Source organism: Tympanuchus pallidicinctus, unplaced genomic scaffold, assembly GCF_026119805.1.
Source record: "Tympanuchus pallidicinctus isolate F22 unplaced genomic scaffold, pur_lepc_1.0 scaffold6, whole genome shotgun sequence".
NCBI lineage: Eukaryota > Metazoa > Chordata > Aves > Galliformes > Phasianidae > Tympanuchus > Tympanuchus pallidicinctus.
The window spans coordinates 1-19324 of record NW_026294780.1 but is presented as its reverse complement, the minus strand read 5'-3'; the positions used below and the strand labels follow the sequence as shown (position 1 = coordinate 19324).

Below are 19324 nucleotides of genomic sequence, written 5' to 3'. Positions count from 1 at the left end.
AGATAAGGGAGTACAAGAACAGCTGCTTGCACACAAGCCTCTGCTTTGTGCTTTGTTTCACAACACCTGATTATTTACAATCTTGTAGTGTATCCAGTCTATAAAAAGAATGAGCCTTCAATAAACACTGCTTTTGTGCCACCAGAGCCTAAGCCCGTCTGTCCCAGGCTTCTTGAGCTGGTCTCCATCGGGGTGTATGTTGGTCCTGTCAGGAATTCGGTGTAAATCAGACAGACAAAGTATTGTGTAAGGGGCTGCAGCTGAGTGAGTAAGGAGAGGGGCATTATCAAGCTTGAGGATTCCTTGGCATTTTGTGGTGACAAATACAAATATGAAATCCATTAGGTCAGTTAGCAGCAGAAGAAACACTTGGGTCCATATTTAGGGTCATTATCAAATCTGCTTCAAACGTAGATGCAGTCAGCTTAATGCAATGCCTCTCCTCCCGGCAGTGTGTATGTATGCACGTGCATACACAAGCACAGAAAACACGCATACCGATTATTTGCATGTGGAAATGCAGCCAGGTGAGCTCCGCAATGGCATGAAGGCACACAAATAGGCATGTGTGAAAATGAGCGTAAAAAAAGCTCCCTTTAAACATTGGATTTGGAGGCTGACCTCCCCGTGCCGTTCCCTTGGCCTAATTCCCTATGGCGAACACCAGCAGGAGCAGATTTCCAGCCCAGCTGCAGCAGCTGACAGCTCTGCCTGTGGCCTGGATTTAAATTGCTCTGCTGTTAGTGGTAGTGGGGGACAGGGTTGGCTTGTGGGAGCAAAGCTTGGGGGTAAGTAGGGCTATGGTGGAGCATAGGTCTGTGTCCAGATGTATGCACACTGCTGGTGGAGCATAGGTCTGTGTCCAGATGTATGCATGTTACAGACAGCAGAAACCTGGTGTTAAACTCTCTCTTCATCATCTACACCCGGTGGAGATAACCTGGTTATCTAACCAGGTTCTAACCTGGTTATCTGGCTTTTGCTCAGTCAGGGGATGAAACTGCCTTCTTGCCAGGCCCCTTGATCTGGATGGGGACAGGACTCCCCAGGTCTCTGCGTGGGCCCCCTTCCTCTGCTTCAGACAACAGACAACTTCTGGAGGGAGCCATTTGGCTGGCTGCTGCCAATTGCTTCATTTTCCTCTTCCGTTGTCTGCGGTGGGGGAGATGGCCAAGTATCTCATAAACAGCAGTGTTAAAGATGCTCTCAGAGTGCCAACTGTGAGTGGCAAAAAGGCAGCAGCAGGCAGCTGGAGGAGGAGGGCTGGGCAGCCCCATCCCAGCCTGGGGGCAGGAGCAGCCCATCAGGATGAGTAGGCAGCAGGGTAGGTCCTGGCCATCCTTTTCTGGCTTGAAGGGCCTGTGCAAAGTTCAAGGGCTCTTCACAATGAAGCAGCTGGGCAACACCTGCAAGCAGTTTACTTAAGTCCTTACTGGCTTATTTTGGGAATCTGACTGGGTGCCAGGCTGGAGGTTTCTGAGGAAGTAAATACTTCCAGACAAAATACTCAAGCGTTTTGCCTAAGCCGTGCCTGTCGGCAGGGGCAGAAAATAAAACAAAGCAAAGTGTGCATAAATAAATATTGATAAATACTAAATGCTAAACTGAGGAAGCGTGATCTTGACAGCTTGAGTAGTGACGTGGACTTGAACCAGCTGAAGGAAACAAGCCAGAGAGTTGAGGTCAGTGGAACAGAGTGAGACAAGTTGGAGGCCTGTATCTTGTGGAGTCCCTCAAGGGTCAGTACTGGGACCCGTACTATTCAACATACTCATCAGTGTCTTGGATGAGGCAGTAAAGCGCACTGTGAGCAGGCTTGCTGATGCCACAGAACTGGGAGGAGTGGCTGACATGCCTGAAGGCTGTGCTGCCACCCAGCGAGACCTAGACAGGCGGAGAGTTGGGCAGGGGGAACTTGAATGAAATATAACAAGGGCAAGCGTAGGGACTTGTATCTGGGCAAGAACGACCCCACATACCAGCATAGGTTAGGGACCGACCTGTTGGAGAGCCGCGTAGGGGAAAGGGACCTGCGGGTCCTGGTGGACAGCAGGGTGACCATGAGCCAGCAACCTGCCCCTGTGGCCAAGAAGGCCAATGGCACCCTGGGACATAGTAGAAGGGGCATGGTTAGGAGGTCAAAAGAGGTTATCCTGCTTCTCTACTCTGCCCTGGTGAGACCGCATCTGGAGTATTGTGTCCAGTTCTGGGCCCCTCTGTTCAAGAAGGACAGGGAACTGCTTGAGAGAGTCCAGCACAGAGCCACAAAGATGATGAAGGGACCAGAGCATCTCCCTTACGAGGAAAGTCTGAGGAAGCTTTGGCTTGGAGGAGACTGAGAGGTGACCTAATGAACGCTTCTAAATATGTCAAGGATGTCTGTCAGGAGGATGGAGCCAGGCTTTTCTCAGTGACATCCAGTGACAGGATAAGGGCAATGGGTACAAGCTGGAACATGAGAGGTTCCACATGAATGCTAGAAAAAAAACGTCATGGTGGTGGTAACAGAATATTGGAACGGGCTGTCCTGAGAGGTTGTGGGGTCTCCCTCTGTGGAGACGTTCAAAACCTGCCTGGACACATTCCTGTGTGACCTAATCTAGGTGTTCCCAGCAGGGGGATTAGATTAGATGAGTTTTTGAGGTTTCTTCCAATCCCTGACTGACAATTCGATGACTGTGATTCTGTAACTGGTATGGAGAAGAGACAGCAGCTATTGAAATAAAGACTTGGTAAAAAAAAAAAAAAAAACAACTACTATTTATTTATGTATTTATGTATGTATGTATGTATTTATTTATTTATAATAAATAGTACAATTTTTAAGCTCATCTTCTCTTTTCTCGTTCTCTTCTCTCCTTTTCTCCTTTTCTCCTTTCAAATTTCCCTTTTCATTCCCTTTTTCCTTCCCTGCTCCTTTCCTCTCCTCCCTTCCTTTCTTATCCTTTCTTCTTTTTTCTATTGGCTCCATCGCTGAAGACAAAATTCTCTTATTCTCCTCCACGTCTCACTAGAAAAAGTAGAGTCGCAACTTGAGGCTATTCACAAAAAAGAAAAGCTGCCTCCTCCCTACATCCCTCTGCAGCAACAGCAAAGGCGGGAGTGCCAGTACCTGTCCGTTGGCCCAAGCGGCCGGGAGAAGTTGCTCATCATGGCCTCAGTGTGACGGCGGGTGAGGATGACCACCGCCTGGCACAGGAAGGGCAGGAACGTGCTCTGCTGCGCAAACGAGGTGATGCTGCGCAGGATGTAGAGGATCGGAGGCACCTGAGAGAAGAAGGGGAGAAAGAATGACTTGCTGCATCCTGCACTCTGCAGGGCCTAGCCATGTGCAATGGCCAGAACAAGTCCAAGACACGTGGCAGAAAGTCTCTTACGTTCCAACTGAGGTCCTTCCCGTGCATCTGCAGGAAGGTGGTCATCCACTTCCCAGCAGCACGCACACGCACTCCGTTGGCTTTCCGGATCGTCTCCTTGATGGCAGTCATGAAGTCAACGGTGCGTTCTAGGGGGAAGTTCCTGCACACGATCTGCAGAGAAATGAGAAGCGGGAGAGATCCCATCACTGCTCTGCTGCAGCTGTCTGTACCCTGCTGCTGATACGGAAGGCGGTTGAGCCTTCTCTCAGCTTCTGCACCCATGCTGTTTGCTTACATGCAAAGCCGACCTCCCAGCAGCCACAGTCACACATGCATGCAAGTGCACTCACACACACAAACGCACATCATGGAGTCAGAGCCTTGCACTGGGTGCCTGAAGGCCAGACGTAGCTCAGAGCCTCCTGCTACTTGCTGAGAAAACAGGGCTCAGGGTAACAGCTCATTTTGGAAACAGTGTGAGAGGCTGGGAGCTGCACAGGGTCGTGCAGAAGCCTACACACAGAGATCACACCACCTCTTCTTGGGTCCACTTACCATGGCCATTTTGGATGTGGTCTGGAGCTGAGAGGCGATGCTGCAGGCATGCAGCCCCTCGCACAGGCTCCCGATGTCACCCGTCTCGATGTCTGTGTTGGTCGCTTTGGCTGGAAAGAGCACAGAGAGAAAAGGGAAGTCACGCTTCTGGAAATGAAACTGCTTTCCACGGGGGAAAGACAGAGGACAGGGTGGGGACAAGAAGAGAGCTGTGCACGGTGCCTCTCCCTCCTGTCAAGAGGGCCCAGCCCGTGGGGCTCTGGTAGTGCTACGGAGGAGGGCAGAGGGCTGGAGCACGCCTGCTCCACTCACCTTGGATTCGCAGAAGGGAGCTCAGACAGGTGACGGCCAGCTGGCGGGATGCGGGCATGGGGTCACAAGTCAGAGGCGCCAGCAATCCCACCAAGGAGCCAAAGTGCTCACAGGCATCTCCTCTCTGCAGGGGTGAGAGGCAGGAACAAAGCTGTAGATGGCCCCAGCTCTCCCCAGCTTCTCCCATCTGTGCCTTCCCACCGTGACACAGCATGCACAGCTGGGCAGAGCTCGCCTTCAAGCTCAGGGGCGCTGGGGAGGGAGCAGGGGGCATGCGGTGGGGCTCTTTACTCACTTGAAGCTCTTCACAAACAGACAGCAGCTGGGAGCAGGTCTGCAGGGCCCTCTCGCGCTCCCACACGTTGCTCGATACCATGCATTTCTGCAGGACCTGGGGTAGAGCATCTGTCTCACTGAGGATGTCTTTTCTTTCCCTTCCTGCCACCCCTCTCCCTGTCCCTCCTTTCCCAGCACTTTCCCTTAGGGCCTGCCCTGTTGCTCCATGTGGCCTCCTGCCTCACTGAGCACCGGCACTGCCGCCCCGCTCTCTGCAGTCACTCCTGCCTCCTAACCCAGGAGCTTTTCCTCGGCTGTGGCCTCCAGGGGCTGGCTCCTGCTTTCCCCCTGCAGGGCCCATTTCTCTGCCCATTTCAGCTCGCAGTGAGCTGGCACGTCAGCAGGAGATTTCTCCCCCTCTGATCCTCCTCTCAGTCCCCAGATCTCTGCCCCCGCTATTGACAGGCACCATGCTTTCTCCCTTGCCCCACGAGTACTCACATGGACTATGTTCTGAAAGAAGCCGCCGCTGGGCTCTGTCTCCAGCAGGACCACCATGAGCCGGCCCAGAGCTTTCAGTGCTGTTTGCTGAAGCTGAAAGCAGAAGACGGGAGTGACGTGTAGCATCACGGCTGCTGCCAGAGCAGAGGCTGTGTGTGCTGAGGTATGTAGGGTTCCGACCGAGAGGTGGCCGGGAAAGTTACGGCAGGTTACCTGCAGGTACTGTGCTGCTTGCTGTGACTTCCTGATCTTCAGCATCTTCTCTGCTGAAGGGTGTGTCACGATGTTCTTGCAGCACAGGACCAACATCTCACGCATGTCTTTGCTTTCGAAAGAGGGCTTCAGCTTGCTGAGAGGAGGAAAACAGGAGAGAAATCAGAAAGGCTCTTTACCTCTCCAGACTGGTTCAGACAACATGTGAGTTTCTCCTAATTGACAGCTACAAAGCCAATACCCCCACCCAGCTCATGTTGCTGAGCACTGCCTTCAGCTCCAGCAGCGCCCACCTCCTCCCCGGCAGCAGTGAACCACCTCCCGCTCTGGAGGGAAGGAGACCCCAGCTCTCCCTTCTCTTCCCTGCCAGGGGACAGGAGCACCAGGGCCTTGCTCCCTGCCCAGAACCTCAGCTTTGCTGGGCACAACAGCCCAGCCGTCTCTCCTGTAGATGTGGCTCCTCCCCCCCGACCCCTCCGGGCCCTCAGGAGCTACCCAAAATGGGGATCACCATCCTGACTTGCAACCTCAGCCCTTACCTCAGCTGCTCCAGGGCCAGAACCACCTTGAGAGGCACTGGGGAGACAGGCATGCCCGAGTAATACTTCTTCATCAGGTCCTGCAAGTCCCAGAGACACACTGTCAAAGTGGGCAAGGGGCACACAAGAGCTGTTCCACCCGGCCCCAAGACAGGCACAGCTGCCACACACCAGCCCCATCACTTTCCCATGGAAGCGCTGCAGGATGCAGCAGCTGGTGCACCCAGCCCGCTGCCCAGCCGCTGCCTGCCAGCACCCAAGGTCCCCACCAGCTGGAGACGCGTGGCTGCTGGACACCTGCATGCCCCCAGGGAAGCGAGCCTTGTGGCGCAGCCCAGAGCTCCTCTGCAGACAGCCCTGTCTCCAGGCACTCACCATCAGGATTTCCAGCAGCTTGCTCTTCAAGGAGGGGTTAAAGCTTGCAGAACCACCCACAGCTTGGAAGGCAGAGCTGCAGTCGGTGATGCTCTGCACCAGCGCGAGGTTGTTCTGCAAGTCCTGAGGAGCAAGAGAGAAGAACATTCTTTGAACTGCGGGAAGGGACAAGGGCTGCAAGGGACACACGGGGAGACAACACTAAGGGAAGGGCTTGGATCTTTATCTGGGCACAAACAGTTCCCCGAGGGACCTTTGGAAAGGAAAGGCCCATCTCAGCATCCCCCCATGTGGAGAGGCTGCAGCTGGGCGCTCAGACACCCTGGCACGCTTTGAGCTCTCACCCGGCAGCTGCAGCTGTAGAGCATCAGGATGTTGCCCACGATGTCTCCCTCCAGGTGGGCGAGCAGCTGTTGCTTGGAGGCACGCAGTGCCACGCTGCCGTGGGCCAGCATGAGAGCGCTGCGTGTGGCATGAGCTCTCGTGCTGTCCAGCTCCATCTGTGTGGGAAGAAATGCCTTGAGACACTCGCTAACGGCCCCCAGTGCCCCGCGATGCACCTGGGCTCCCAAGGCAGGAGCTGCAGGGAAAACAAGGCAGAAGAATGCCAAGATGGAAACCCGTAACGCTTTACCTTCTTGCGCCTGGAAATCCTGGCATTGCGGCCTTTGCACAGCCTGGACGCAAACATGGTGAGCGTGGCCAGGACTGTGTGGAAGTTGTTCTCAGCAGCATGGCTGAGAAGAGAGACGATTCCCTGCACAAAAGAACAAGGGGCCGTTGGCACAGGCCTGAATCTACAGGTCCTCTGCTGAGCAAAATGGCAGCAGTGAGGACATAGAAAGGCCTGGAGCAGGGCCAGGAGAAACCCTCTGCCCCAGGGCCAGAGCAGGGATGCTCGCAGGAGCTGGAGGAAAGGAGAGCTCACCTGGGCCTCACGTGGCTCCTCTGCATTTGCCTCCTCCAGGTGCTGCAGCAGCTTCTCCTGCACGTGGAGGACTCCCTGACAGGATCCCAGCACTGTGCCCAGAGCCTTGTACAGGAACGACTGCACAGGAAGGGAAGGAAGAAGCTGAGATGTGGCAGCAGCTTAACGTGCTGGGGGAGGGCCAGGTGGGAAGGAGCCAAGCTCCCTGGCGGTTGCTGAGAGCAGCTGCAGGGCCCAGCTTTAGCCATCCCCGGGCAGATTGCAGGAAAGGCCCTCTGGGAGGCATAGACTGGAGAAGCAGCATCAGCATCCCGCGTGGGCAGAGCACCAGCCGCAGCCCCAGCCCCAGCTGGACACCTGCAGCTGCACCGCTGGGTAGAGCCGGGGGGAACTCACCTTTTCTGCAGAGCTGCTGGCAGAGCTGCTCAGCCGCTGGCTCAGCTCACAGCTCAGGGCCTCGATCCATGCCTTCTCCTCTATGGTGTCCAGCGACGCCTTCAGGAACTGTTGGAGAACAGGAGAAGACAATGTTCCCTTGCCCTTTGCCTCTTCCCTCACTCCCAAGTCACCGCAGCCCTCTGGGGAGAGGTGCCTGGAAGAACAGTGCCTCTCCCAGCTCCCCCAGCGTTCCCTCCATTAAAGCCGCCCGCCCTCTTCTCCTAAGACCCCCCTGGGCTTGGGACAGAGCGGAAGAGGCAGCGCCACAAAGGCGTGCGGCCGCTCCGCAGCAGCGCTTGAGAGGCTGCTCCTGCCCCACAGTGGCTCACGTGGGAGCGGGGCTACTTGGGGCAGGCAAGCACTTCTCTGCACCGCGCCTCCCGGCAGTGCTGTACCTTTAGCAGACGGCGCTCAAACTCGGCAGTGTCCGGGAAGCTCTCATCTTTCCCTGCACAGCAATAGGAAGACAAAGACCCTTACTTGGGATCAAGGCACAGAAGGAGAGCTGCTGCAAACCTGGCTTGGCCTGGGCGCTTGACACTGCCAAGCTGGGACCTGCACCCCCTCCACAATGACCTGTCCCTCCCCACAAGCACTGCCTCCACAGGAACACGGAACTAAGTGCTCCAAGGCTGCTGTCTGAGGGGACAGGAAGGGCCCATCCATGTCCTGGAATGGGCAGATCTCTGGTGGGATGGGTCCCTGGGCCTCAGTGCTGACTCCCAGGAATGGGAACAGCAGCAGAGCAAGAATTGGGCTGCAGGCAGTGCTTCCCCTCTGCCACTCTGCAGAGCTGCATTTTCACTCCCCCCCTTCCCTTCCCTGCCTCTGCCTCTTCTTCCCCTCCAGTACTTTACCTTCAAGACACTGCAGCAGCAGGGGGATCTCAGTAGCCCACATGGCCCCCACAGCCCTGTGGAACCTGCTGTGGAGGTTTTTCATCAGCAGTAAGGCAGCAGCTTGGAGTCTGCTGCCTGCAACAGGGCTGCCTGCCACCACCTGAGCGAGAGCAAGAAAAAGCAGGGTCACTTCTGCAGCAAGAGCAACGGCTTCCCTCCAGGATGGAAGCAGCTCGGCTCTGCTCTGGCAGGCAAGGAGCAGCCAACAGCTCTGCCCATGGCCACGCTGTTTCCTCCTGGCTGCTCGTAGCACCGGCCTCTGGAGCATCTACTCACCAGCAGTCGTGCCAGCAGTGTCTGGGGCGTCAGCAGTGGGCCTGCAAAGAGGAAAAAGTGCTGAGTAAGACTCCAAGACACTGCGTGCCCAGCCATGCACACCTCCGCTGTCCCTTCTGGGTGCTACCACAGGTCAGCAGAGCTCACTGGGGGAGTTTTTGCTCCTACCTTGAAACATGGAGCTGACAAAATGGGGATCCAGGTGTTCTATCGGCCGTCCTGTCAGCTCCTCTCTCTCAGCCAGGGCACAGACACAGCGGGAGACTGGGATCAGCATGCCTGTGTACTGCGCTGGCACCACAAACAACAGCAGCCGCGGCCACAGGAGCTGTAGGGAACGAGGCAGTGGAGCAGGTCAGCATTCCTGCCTCTGCTCGGAGATGAAGAGGACTCTGTGAATTTCCCCGAGTCCCGTGTGCTTCAGAGCACATTGGAGGAGAGACCTGGGGTCTTGGAATGGGACGAGGAACACGGGGAGCAAGGGCAGGGAGCAGCAGCAGGGCAGAGCGTGACTTACTTTGGACATCCCTCTCACAGAGACGTCCAGTGATCCCAGGATGTCCATGCACAGCTCCTGGAGAGCTCCTTCTTCCTGGGCTTCCCGGGCAGAAAGGTCTCCGGCTGCCTGCACGACAGTGGTGTTGAAACACTGGTTATGCTCAGCTCTCAGGAGCCTCTCGGGAGGCTCAGGTGCGGCCCCAGCGGTGCTTCTGTGCCACCCTCCGAGCAGCACGGGTCTTCCAAAGGAAGATGCTGCCCACTGCCCTTACCCTTCTTCCTGTGGCGCGGCTGAACTCCCTGAAGATGTGCCCCACCACATCCCAGGCTGAGCAGCTCCGGGTGTTCGAACTGAGCAGATCCTTGATGAAATACAGAATAGCCGTCCTCACCTGCAAGGGGTCAATTATGGGTGTGATTTTCCTGGTCAGAAGGCAAAGGGAAGCCAGCTGCTCATCAGGGCAGCCCTTTGGGCATGAGCAGAGAATCAAGAGCAGAGGAGAAGCTTTGGCTTCTGACGTGAGGGCCAGGCCTTAGCACCAGGCTGTGCGCTTTCCATGCACAGCACAGGGACCTGCCCGCTCCACTCTGCCTGCTCTCCCCACAGGAGCCATCATGACCGTGTGGCCAATGCCCCAGCACCTCTCTAGTCACCCCAGCCCTGCCCGTGCTGGCAGCAGCATCACCACCCCGACAGCGCTTTCCCTTCCCAAACCAGCTCACCCGGATGCTGGGGTCGCTGCACAGACGCTGCACAGCCTCGACGACCTGGGGCAGCATCTCCGTCATCATGGGCTCTGCAAGAGATGCACAGAAGCATGAGCGGAGCCACAGCGCAGATGGCAGAAGGGAGCCCTGGCAGTGCCAAGGCGTGGTACTGACCAACCCGTGGTACTGACCATCAGAGCGAGCCAGAGCACCCAGCAGACCCAGGGCTGCCACGCATCCAGGCTCCCAGTCATCGCCCAGCTGCGACTGCAGAAACAGGATGGTTTCCTCTGGGCAGATCCGGGCTGCAGGGAGGAAATCCCACGCTATGTTAGCAAGAACCTCACGCCCATGCCTGAGGTTTGTGAGAGAGGTTTTGGCCAGGGCAGCGCCAAGCATGGCCAAGGCTCCTCTCCTTACCCTGCAGCATGATGCAGTGGGTCAGCTGTGCACGACCAGCCTCGCTGTGCTGCTTGCTGTCGTCATAGAGCTGTGGGAACAAGGTCCATTTGATACAATCACATCAGCACTGAGGACGGAAAAGACACTGTGCTGCCCGCTCTCGTCTCCCTGGGCACTCTCGGGAAGAGGACAGGCAGACAAAACCCAGCCCGCCCCACGGCATCCCCGGGAGTACATGCACGGCTCTGGAACAGCCTTGAGCATGCAGGAGCTAAGGCTGAGCCGCCTTATTCAGGGGCTCGGAGCTTTGCAGTCGACTTAGCCACAAGGGAAACTGCTGTGGGCGCAAGGATAGGCTCCCCTTACCTGGTAGAACACGGCACTGGTGACGTCCAGAAACTTGTCCCTTGGAATGACAGACTCAGTGCCCCCTAAGGCCTCCAGGAAGACTGTGAGGCTCTGCAAGAAACCAGGAGAGGAAGAAAGGGATGAAGCCACTTGCAGGAGTGGAGAAACTGTTTCCCAATTGTTTCTCTGCAGGGAGAAGCTCCTGCACAGGCGTTCTTGTTTATCCTCCACCACCCAGCAGCAGCAAGAGAGTCTCTCTGCTCTCAATCGAGCCGTGTTTGGGCATCATCTGCAGGCATTTCCCACCCAGCAGCCCACTTCTCCCCCATCAGATGCAACTGGCTGTGGTCCCCTCAGTTGTTAGCACACAGCTCCTCAGGCACTCAGAGCCCCACCACCCAGGTGGTGGTGACGAAGTCTCCCATCCCCAGGAGATGAGCCCCTGTGAGTCTTGGCTCCCTCCCGGCTCTTGTCCAGGCCATTCCTTCTCTGACTGAAGAGCTCAGGAAGCCTCAGACCTCCCTTGAACACCCATCCCTTCTTTCTCCAAGGGCTCCCCACCTCCTCCCTGCATGCCCCTGACCCCTCGTGGCACTTGCAAGGGCTCCACGTCCACCCTGAGCCCTGCACAACGCCTCACCTTGGCCACCCTGCAGATGTCTTGGATCTCCTGACACGGGTGAACGAGCCAGAGGAGCTGCTCCCAGACCTGCTCTTGGTGCCGCTCCTCTTGCAGGAGAACCTCCAACATGGCAGCCACAGCCCCAAGGACGGCCTGTTTGTCCTGGAGAGGATGGCAGAGGCCCGGCATCAAAGACTGAAGGTCTGCCCTTCCTACACAGAGGGCTTTCTCTTTCTCTTTCCCTTCCCCTTCCCCACACCCCCACGCCCAGCAGGAGGTGGGCTCGCTCTGGAGGGCAGGCAGCTTTTCCCCATCCCCTCATCCCCAGCTCTTCCTGCCACAGTGCTGTGACATGCAGCTGCTCCCTGGCACGGAGCCACTTCAGGGCCCTTTGCAGAGCCAGCCCACTCCCTCTCATCACCCCTCAGCTCTCAGCCCACTGGGCACAGACAGAGCTGCCGACATGGGTGCCCCTGCTGCCTTCCTGGGCTGGGAATGTGGGGATGCAGCAGTGCTCACCTGTTCCTCCTGGCAGTCCTGCCAGTTCCACATCACGGAGAAGAGCAGCTCATGAAGGTTCTCATAGATCTGCTCTTTCTCCATGGCAGGCCAGGGGCATTGCGTTCCTGCGGACAAGTGAATCTTCACGCCATCCAGCCACTGTTTCACAACTGAAAAAACATAACAAAATACTTAGACAATAATAAGACTATTTTTTTGAAAAAGGGAGTGAGAGAAAAGGGAGCCTGTGAGAGTCTGCAGCAGGGCTGCTCTGGGGCCGGCACTCACCAGCACAAGCGATGCGCAGGATCTGGCCACTCTTCACCTGGCCCACCACACTGCGCAGGCCTGCCAGCATCAGCCACACAAAGGGGATGCACTGCGGAGCTGCAGAGAGGAAGGAGAGGGCCACAGTCAGAGTCCTGGCAGCGAGGGAGGAGGGGCTGCAGCCCTGCATCCCCCAGCTCAATGCAGATCACACGCGGAGGGCAGAGACCCCTTTCCCGGCTGTTATAGGTGTCAGGAGGTTGAGGGTACTCTACCATAGGTGCTGAAGAGTTTGCTCAGGGTGATGAGCACCGACTCCTTGCACATGTCCCCCGCGGCCTTCAGGTGGCTCTGGAGCTCAGCCATCACCAAGGTGAAGTGCGTCCGAGCCAGAGCCACCAGGACATTGCTGGCAGCTGTCTTGACATTGCTGGTCACGCCCTGGAAGAGAGTCACTGGTGACACGCGGCCCAGGAGACTGCCTGAGGCCCTTGGAAGAGCAAAGCCACCACCATCCGCCAGCAGAACACCAGCGTGGGCAGGCGGTTCCCTTTGCCCTTGGCAGTGAGCCCTCACCTGGGCTGCCGTCAGGTCCCGGGACACCTCTGCCAGCAGCCGGTTCACCACTCCGCACGGCGGGCGGCTGCTGTCTTGGCACAGGGCGCTCTCCAGCTCACAGTACGCCTGCGCTCGGTCACCCTGGGGACAAGGATCAGTCACGCTCGCTTTGCCCGCTGCCACCCATCGCTCGGTGGATGTGCTGCCGGGCCTGGCACCCACGGCACCGTGGCCCTGGAGGGGCCAGGAGGGCAAGGGTTGCTGGTTGGATGTGCCCAACTCACCTCCTGATCTTGCAGGCGCCGAAGCAGTAAGGTCGCGGCGCAGGTAGGGACAGGGCTCGACACCCTGCTTCTCTCCCTGCGACGCGTACGCCTGGGCACGCAGCCCACACAAGCAAAGAGACCTGGAAGGAAAGAGCAGAGCAGCTGCTGCAGGTGTTGCTTGGAGCCAGGGCCGAGCACCCGGCCAGCTGTGGGGGGAAAACGCTCCTCCAGCTCCACAGCGCGAGGCTGCGTGTGGTTGGCGGGGGCAGGGGAGGGAGCTTTCCCCTTGCTGGGGTGCTGGGGAAACCACGGTGAGCAGCTGCACTCGGCAGAGCAAGGACAGCGCTGCTGGCACGTCCTAAACAGACACTGGAGGCACACGTGTGCCCGGGCAGCGTCGTGGTGTCCAGAGAGGTGGAGGGACTCACCTCGAAGGGCTCTCAGCCTCTCCATGATAGCAGGATGCCTCCAGGTAGACGCAAAGCTCTCTCTGGTTCCACTTCCTGCGGGTCCCACAAGCGGACTGAGCCACCGCTCCCACCGCTCCACAAGGGTGGATGAGGCGGCCACTGTGACACCACACTGCAGTGTCACCTCACAGAGAATGAATGACACGCCCCGGGCTGGGGAGCAGGCAGGTCCCCAGGGCAACCCTGCAGGCCCTCAAACACAGCACGTTTGTGTGATGCAATCGGCTCTGGGGTTCCGGTTCCATGCTGACGCAGGGAATGACCTCAGCGGGTGATGGAGAGCCCCTGCCAGGGAGCAGCTGCTGGGCACCGTTGCCCGGCGTTGTCTTAGTGACTGGGGGCTCCACGCCGGGAGGCACTGAGGCCCCCATCTGCTGCCCGACAACCTCTCCACAGAGCTCTGCTGTCCACTGGGGGCACGTGTCAGAGATGTTAAGGAGACTCCACCGCATCTGACCAAACAAGAACACCACCATCTGCTGATTGTCATCCAAGTAGGGTCATGGGAGGCTGCCACGAGGAAATGGCAGAATATCAGAAAGAGACTTTGCATGCCATGGAAAGACACTAAAGGGATTGGGAGCACCAGGAGTGTTCTCCTCTGTCCTTCTGACTGGAGGCTGGGTCGCAGAAGGAAGGAGGAGAATAAAGGTGGTAAATTCTTGGCTGATTACTGGGATGGTGTTGGGATCAAGGTTTTGTGTACCTTGATCTTGGAGAGGTGTGTGGGCATGAGATGGAACACAGCTGAGGAGTTGGGGCCAAAGTGTTCTGGAAAGCAAGCGGGCTAGATTGATTAAACCACATTTGATGGAGGAATGGAATGGAGTTCCTTGTGAAATGAGGAAAATAAGCTAGGTTAGAAGTTGTATGCCTTCATGAGGTGCTGAATTGGCAGCTACAGATCTGACCTTTCTAAGCCAGGTTTTCGCTGCCGATAACAGATGCTTTTATACAGACCTAGAGAGTTAGTGCGGACAGCGAGTCTCCTGTTTCTCCAAATAACACTGTTAGCTATCCCATCTCTGGAATGCAAGGCAGCAGGCTGGGCAGTAAACCACAAATTAACAAAGAAGCAGCGGATTGGTGGATGGAGTTGATGCTGATAAGAGGACCGTTCAGAGCCAGGCAAGCATCCTCCAGCTCCACCCAGGCCAAAGAGTACACAGCCAGGAAGACAACGGCCTTCATCAGAAAGACCACCAGATGACCAGGGAGAAATGCCACGCGTGCATGAAGGAACTGAGACTCAGGGCGGGGAAAAATGTCAATCGTTCTGGGGACTGGCTGCAATAAAACAACCTTTTCTTGGACATCCAATGCATATGTGAGCAGCTTGCTCTTTAAGCATGTGCCTTTCTTGACCTCCCGTACGCAGGCTAGGAGGCAGTACCCCCCTGCATCCAGCATAGGTGCGCAGCTCTGAGTGAACATGCCTGCTTTATGACTGCTCTGTGGTGATAGACTTTGATTCCGCGTGTCACTTGCAACAGAGAAGGGCCTGGGAATGATGTCTTCTAAGTAAACTGTGGAGAGAAACCTGCAGTTGTGCAGTAGGATCTTGTGAGGACTCCTCAGGGAAGACCACATGGCCAAGAGCCTGGCTTAAACCTTCCTGCATCCCTCTAGAGATTCCTGCACCCTCTGCTTCCCTACAGTGCCTGTACAGCAATGCACGCTGCGTGGGGAATAAACAGGCAGAACTAGAGATCTGTGCGTGCTTACAGGGGGGTGATGTCATGGCAATCACACATGAGACATGGTGGGAGCTGAGTCTGTTCATCCTGGGGAAAGGAGGGCTGAGGGGGGATCACATAAATGTTTGTGAATATTCTGGGAGTCCTGGTGGATGAGAAGTTGGATATGAGCAAGCGTCATGTGCTTGAAGCCCGTAAGCAACTATATCCTGGGCTGCATTAAAACAGGGGAGGCCAGCAAGGAAAGAGAGATGGTAGTCCTCCTGTACTCAGCTCTTGCGAGGCCCCGTCTGGAGTACTGCATCCAGGCCTGGAGCCCCCAGCACAAGAAATATGCAGAGCTCTTCTATCAGGTCCAGAGGAGGGCCGCTAAGATGATCAGAGGACTGGAACACATCTCCTACGAGGAAAGGTGGAGGAGACTGGGCTTGTTTAGCTGGAGAAGAGAAGGCTCTGAAGAGACCTCACTGTGCCCTTCCAGCTCTTGAATGGAGCATACAAACAGGAGAGGGAACGACATTTTACAAGGGTGGATATGATAGGACAAGGGGGGATGGTTTTCAACTAAGACAAAGGAGATTTAGGTTAGATATGAGGAGGAAGTTTTTCACACAGAGGGTGGTGACACACTGGAACAGGCTGCCCAGAGAGGTTGTGGATGCCCCATCCCTGGAGGCATTCAAGGCCAGGCTGGATGTGGCTCTGGGCAGCCTGGTCTGGTGGTTGGTGACCCTGCTGTGGTTGAAGGGTTGAAACTGGATGATTTTTGAGGTCCTTTGCAACCCAGGCCACTCTATGACTCTATGTTACTAAAAAGGTGATGCTTTTAGATTTGCAGGAGGAAAATGCAGATTCCTGGGGACTCCCTTCCCTCTGAAGGGCTTTGAAGAGGAACACTTGAACACTTACACTGATGCTACAGCCACCGCACTAAAGCCAGGATTGATACCCTCAGCTGCTGTGCAGCAGCTGCACTGAAAAGCAGACTTTAGCTCCTCAGTGCATTAGCATTTTTGTTTGCTGTTTTTGGGCTGTGCTCAGGCAATCTATGGGTGCAGTGACTTATTTGCATGGGACAGGAGGAGAAATAAACCTCTACCCTGAGAATTTATAAGATTTTGGTTTTTCTCTCAAACCTGCTCAGTGCTTAACACATGCAAGTCTTCATTTGTCAGTGTCTCTTGATTAACCATCCTTTGAAGCCACTTTATGAAGAAACTCACTGTTAAGGTTGTTTATGAATGCTAGCAAATGAGTTCTCATTAGAAACAGTTACATGTTACTGCATTATCATGAAATGAGAGAGAGTATCAACAGGGATGACATGACTGGATGCAAAATTCATTATGGACTCAGTGTGGAGTCCAGTAGAGCTTCGTGGTCATATGAACATCGAGTTTACAAAGCCCATTTTGAAAGAAATGTTAGAAGATATTTTCTGGCTCACATACCAAGAATACATGTGCTCAATCTCCTGCCAGGCTGTGTCTTTAAACTCATACAAATGTGTCAATACTTACATATATTTGAGACACATCTCTACCACCAATAAATTAAGCATTATATGGCTCTGCATGGATGTACCAAATCACCTCCAAGAACAGACTAAATGCATTATATCTATGATACACCAGCAATAATTCTCCCTCTCTCAGCAGGATCTATTAGCCTGAGCACTGCAGCAGGCTAACGGAGCTGGAGAACCAACTAACAGGAAGGGTGTCTGTGCACTGCATAGTCCAACTTACTCTTCCCATTACTGCTTATGGAAGTTTTAGCATTAAAGCAAGATAGAAGCTCAAGAGACATCATGCAAAATAATATATACGATTTTCAAATAATTTACCAGAGAATACCCTTTTCATTAAATCTTTTTTTTTTTTTTTTTTTTTTAATTCAGACCTTTTGATGTATTTCTCTGGAAGGATGTAGCGTCTAAACAAGTTATTACTGTTTTAAAACCACTTTCACTCCGTAGTTCTAAAGCAGTGGTTCTTTGCATTGTGCAGAGAAATACTAAGGAACTTAGCCTGAAAGTTGCAGAAATGTAATTAAAAGAGTGCTTGACATTTCTGAGCATGCATGCTGTTTGTATTTCAGTCCACATATGCAACTAACTGTTCTTGCATCTGAGCAGAGAAGTTAGTAATACTGAAAAAAGTGATGGCGTTTCAGAAGATGACAGGCCTACTTTAGCTCAGTTTTAAATTTATGATTATTTTTGGAGTTGTAAGATGTGGGTGCTACAAATGTAAATCACTGTCACTTGAACACAGCTCACTAGAAACGTTCCTGAGAAGCTGGCTCTGTTTCTGTCTCAAACACGCTGAAAGAAGGCTACTTTTTAATTTTCTTTTTTATTATGATGTTTCTTACTCTACTCATTTCCCATAATATAGCAGAGAGTTAAATCAGTGAGAAGATACAGATTTTGCATTCTAATCCTCCATGATATTTGAAAGGCTTCTCCTTATTTACTAAATTAGTCTCAGTGTTACAAAAGTAGTTCATAAAAATATTAATAGAATTATTCTTGTTTATAATATGCTATAACATCACATTTTCCATTGTGTAACATTGAGTCTGGGATGCACTTACAAGGTAGCGCTGCTAATTTGTTCATCCAGTTTGAAGACCAGCATGTGACCTTAATGTATAATCAGGAAAAGCGTGGGAGTATGTATTTCTATCACATCCTCAATATTCTGTCTGATATTCTAAGAGAGGAGTCTTATTTTTGATTTGATACAGGCTGCTTTTATGAAGTATTGACATCAAGCAGAAGCATAGAAGAGAGGGAGACTTCCGATATGTCGCATAGGACTTCCTTCCCACTTGTACACACACTCCTTGTCCATGTTTATACACCAAACCAGTGGTAACAGCCTTTGGAGGATGCTCCAAAATGAGATGGCACTGTCTAAACTGCCAGCTGCTGTAGATGGCTTTGATTCACGCTAGCTTCCAAACAGTGCCTGAGGTCATCACAGACTAGAGCCATACCCAGGACCCATCTTACAATCTGCCAGTAGCGGTATAAAGGGCTCAAAGTCTGGAAAATTCCTTGGTACTGCTTTAATTTTCAGGCAACACTACACAAATCTGGAAAAAGAAACTCCATTACCAGTCGTGTTTTGTCCCCACTGTGTGTCCCTAAAAACATGTCTGAATCTGTCTCTCTAGTGCTTGAACCCAGGGATATCTTGTAATGATGGAAAGCAGATAAATGCCAGAATGGGACTTGGTAAGAACTGTGTGATGTGGTTCTGGCTTTGGGGCTAGAGTGTTTAGCTCTGAAACTGCTGTACCTCACAGACATTTGCTCCAAGGAGCCTTTCCAATATTCTAGCCATGTAAAGCTCTCCTAACACGTTTGAAATGTACTTGGTATTCAGAGACCTTTTGGACTTCATCCAGATGTGCAGAAGTACACACTTTTTATTTCTAATTCTTAAGCTTGGCACAAGTTTGGCTTCTTGAGACTGACATCACAACTGTAAAATGCTTTTAATGTTGGTGAGAGCCAGGCTGAAAGACTTTATTTTGTCATTAACTCCCTGGGCAGAGTCTGAAACTGCACTGTGTTTATTTATTATTATCCAATCAGGATATCCTGCATCACTTCAGCCGAAATTAGGCACTTTGGTACAGGCAGCTGAAGCTCACCTTGAGTGATATACAACTCATGGACTGTAGAACTTATACGTGGATATCTATACACAAGTGCCACATGTGAGTAGGTATCCACAGTGAAACACAAGGACAACACATTGGCTCAAGTGTGATCAAATTGAACCTAGGATGTCCCACATTTAGGCAGCTGAAAGCAAGTAAGGGGAACCTCATGCTGTGTTAGTACTGACCATGGCAGAGAGTGGTCAGGACTGACACATCCTCTGACTGGACTCCAACTCCTCCCAGTAGAGAAGCAGGCACCATCTCCTGCACCTGGGCCTGAAAGATACATAACTGTTTGTGTCTCTGTGACAACGGACACTTCTCAGAGATGCCAAGTAATCTCTGACTAATTCAGAATGAATTTCAACTGAAAGCCAGAATCTTTGAAGAGAGTCTCTTTTCTTTTGATAAAAAGTCTTTGCCGCTGATGTGAATTTTCTATGACTCCTGATCTTCACAGACAGCTTCAAAACTTGACACCGCCTGAACACATCTGCTCTGTTGTCAGTATTGAATTGACAGTTCTTGACCTTCTTTAATCCTTTAGGTTTAACTTTATTTACACTTCATTTAAATTTAATGACTTGAGGCAACCATGCCTTTCTCTTTACAGTTTTTGTTTTGCGCAAGGACTCTCC

The 19324-nt window shown here is 53.5% G+C and overlaps 1 protein-coding gene across 1 annotated transcript; it reads right to left on the bottom strand.

The window, feature by feature from the left end:
• Positions 1-2791: 2791 nt before the first annotated feature.
• Positions 2792-13490, bottom strand: LOC128071700 (maestro heat-like repeat-containing protein family member 2B). Its single transcript, XM_052664685.1, has 31 exons — positions 13270-13490; positions 12860-12981; positions 12594-12716; positions 12293-12458; positions 12039-12137; positions 11769-11920; positions 11268-11411; positions 10646-10738; positions 10298-10367; positions 10069-10182; positions 9893-9966; positions 9442-9561; positions 9189-9296; positions 8840-8999; positions 8672-8712; positions 8354-8495; positions 7892-7944; positions 7455-7562; positions 7059-7178; positions 6765-6887; positions 6475-6630; positions 6131-6253; positions 5756-5835; positions 5217-5352; positions 5004-5096; positions 4522-4617; positions 4227-4350; positions 3915-4024; positions 3378-3530; positions 3113-3267; positions 2792-3010 (listed from the first exon to the last, which is right to left on the bottom strand). The coding sequence occupies exons 1-31, from the start codon at positions 13292-13294 to the stop codon at positions 2959-2961; spliced, it is 3435 nt and encodes a 1144-aa protein (XP_052520645.1). The 5' UTR covers positions 13295-13490; the 3' UTR covers positions 2792-2958.
• Between the last annotated feature and the right edge of the window lie 5834 nt (positions 13491-19324).